Source organism: Brachionichthys hirsutus, unplaced genomic scaffold, assembly GCF_040956055.1.
Source record: "Brachionichthys hirsutus isolate HB-005 unplaced genomic scaffold, CSIRO-AGI_Bhir_v1 contig_1272, whole genome shotgun sequence".
Taxonomy (NCBI): Eukaryota; Metazoa; Chordata; class Actinopteri; order Lophiiformes; family Brachionichthyidae; genus Brachionichthys; species Brachionichthys hirsutus.
This window is the reverse complement of record NW_027181626.1, coordinates 1-2,000: the sequence shown is the minus strand read 5'-3', so window position 1 is coordinate 2,000 and position 2,000 is coordinate 1. Positions and strand designations below refer to the sequence as shown.

Genomic DNA, 2,000 nt, shown 5'->3' with positions numbered 1-2,000 from the left:
CTGTCATATGAATGCATAAAGCAGATGATCTCAACCGTCCATAAACAGGAAGGAGAGTTAAACCGGCATGATAGCACATTGGATGGAGTTCAACGTCTCAAAATAGACACAACAGAAACAGAAACCATTGATAAAATCCTCTCGTAAGATTCCTATTTTTGACTTTGACATGTGCGAATATCAGTATCGTATTCATTTTCCCCTAAGAGGAAGCAAATCCTCAGAATATCCCATTTGAAGCCTTCAGGTTGAGGATCTCCACAGCCAGTTTCTCCGCATCCATCAGCCGCGGAAACATTTCCATGACTGTATCGACCTCTAGTGGGTTGAAGATCGCTTGTAGTCTCTTTCGGAGTTCGAACCGCTCTGGGTCAAACGCAGTGCAGGATGATGACTGCTGTGGGCCGAAGGAATGATAATGATGACCTTCGTAAGAGCAGGGAGAGTTGTGCGAGTGGGATGTTTGTCCAGAGGAGGGAAGACCATTTGATGTCCTTATTTGGGGCATTCCCTGAAAGGGATCTGACCAGTAATTCTGCTCGTGGTGTGGGGCTCTGCCGTAACAGAGATGATTGGGGAGGCTGCGTTGAAGTGGAACACCAGGTGAGAACATATGAGGTGAGAAGGTGTCATAGATGGGTTGACCATTGCAATCCGGTTTTCCGTGTGGCTTTTGATGAGCCGCTGAAGGCCCCGCGTTGGAACAGCACCTGCAGGACTCTCTGATGTGATTTTTTTCTGAATGCACTGAGGCATGTCGGTGTCCGGCAAGGGGACTTTGGTGCTGGGGCCGGAGTCGGTGGGAGTTGCTGAGGCACTGTGAAAAGTCAGAGTACTGGCTCTCATAAGAGCCAAGTCCAGAATCTAGGTGCTCGTGAGACACGTTGGCATAGTAGTGATTGGGTATCAAGTGCAGCCCGGGCATCTCTGTCTGGCACTGGTTTCCTTTTACAGAGAACGACACATGATTTCGAGGATCCTCCCAGTACAGCCGAGTATTTTCACAATCCTGACCTGGATGCGAGGAACTTTGCCGGTCTCTTATGTGCTCTGCGTCATAGCCGTCCGGATGGGAGTAAGCATTGTGGGCCAGCCCAGGATCAGATTGAAGATGTCTGGGTGATAATCTGGCATTTTTCCCTTCTTTTTCAGTGGAAATCTGTGCTTTCTCTCTCAGTTCATCGGCCAAGGACAGGTAGGACTGGTTTGTCCGCTCTGGGTGGTAGAACTTACATTTGATGCCGTAAGTGCACTTTTTGTCTGAGGAAAACGTACACATAAAAGTACAGGTTGTCACACGCTTTAAAGAATGAGAACATTAACAATATGCAGTGTAAAAACTTCCCTGGGCTCTTACCATATGGACAGAGCTGTCTCTTCTGTTCTACAGGCAAAGGCTTTTTCCTGAGGAAGTTGTCAAGACTTGGGCCGTAGCGGCCCAGGGGGTCGTCTGGGGGCATAAACCTGAGCAACGAATGAATATAACAAAAGTATCTCTGTGAAATATCAATTTGGTGTTACGCAAATGTTCCCCTGGCTACTCCCCGAGGATGTAATAGCTCCTCTGGAACCACACAAGGCGGGGTTCATGGTAGAAAATCCACACAGGAGCACATATAAACACAGCCTAATTGCTTACTTGTCATTCACAAAGGAGTACATGAGGAGTCTCTCCTCGATGCATTTCTTCCACTCGGGCCTTTCTCCCTGGAGGTCACGGTAGGTGTCATTGGATACGATCACTCCGTCTGACTCGTACGCCACCTTGACGATGAAACGGTCATCGTAGCAGACCACGCGTTTCCCACCGACACGGCGCGAGGGAGTGAAGACCACTATTTTCTGTTTTTCAAGCGCCATCAGGATGTGTTGGTCTGAAAATCAAAACGTGGAGAAATAATGCACACATACAACCACTATTGTGTTGCTCATTTCCAAAACTGCAATAAAGAATTTTATACATTTAAAAAAAAAAAAAAAAAATATTTTTTTTTGTAACT

The 2,000-nt window shown here is 47.0% G+C and overlaps 1 protein-coding gene across 1 annotated transcript; it reads right to left on the bottom strand.

Moving 5' to 3' along the window:
- Positions 1–68: 68 nt before the first annotated feature.
- Positions 69–1,874, bottom strand: LOC137917539 (endoribonuclease ZC3H12A-like; the record flags this gene model as incomplete). Its single annotated transcript, XM_068760255.1, has 3 exons — positions 69–1,260; positions 1,358–1,464; positions 1,640–1,874. Coding segments are annotated over 3 exons (1,382 nt in total), but the record flags the coding sequence as incomplete, so codon positions are not given.
- Between the last annotated feature and the right edge of the window lie 126 nt (positions 1,875–2,000).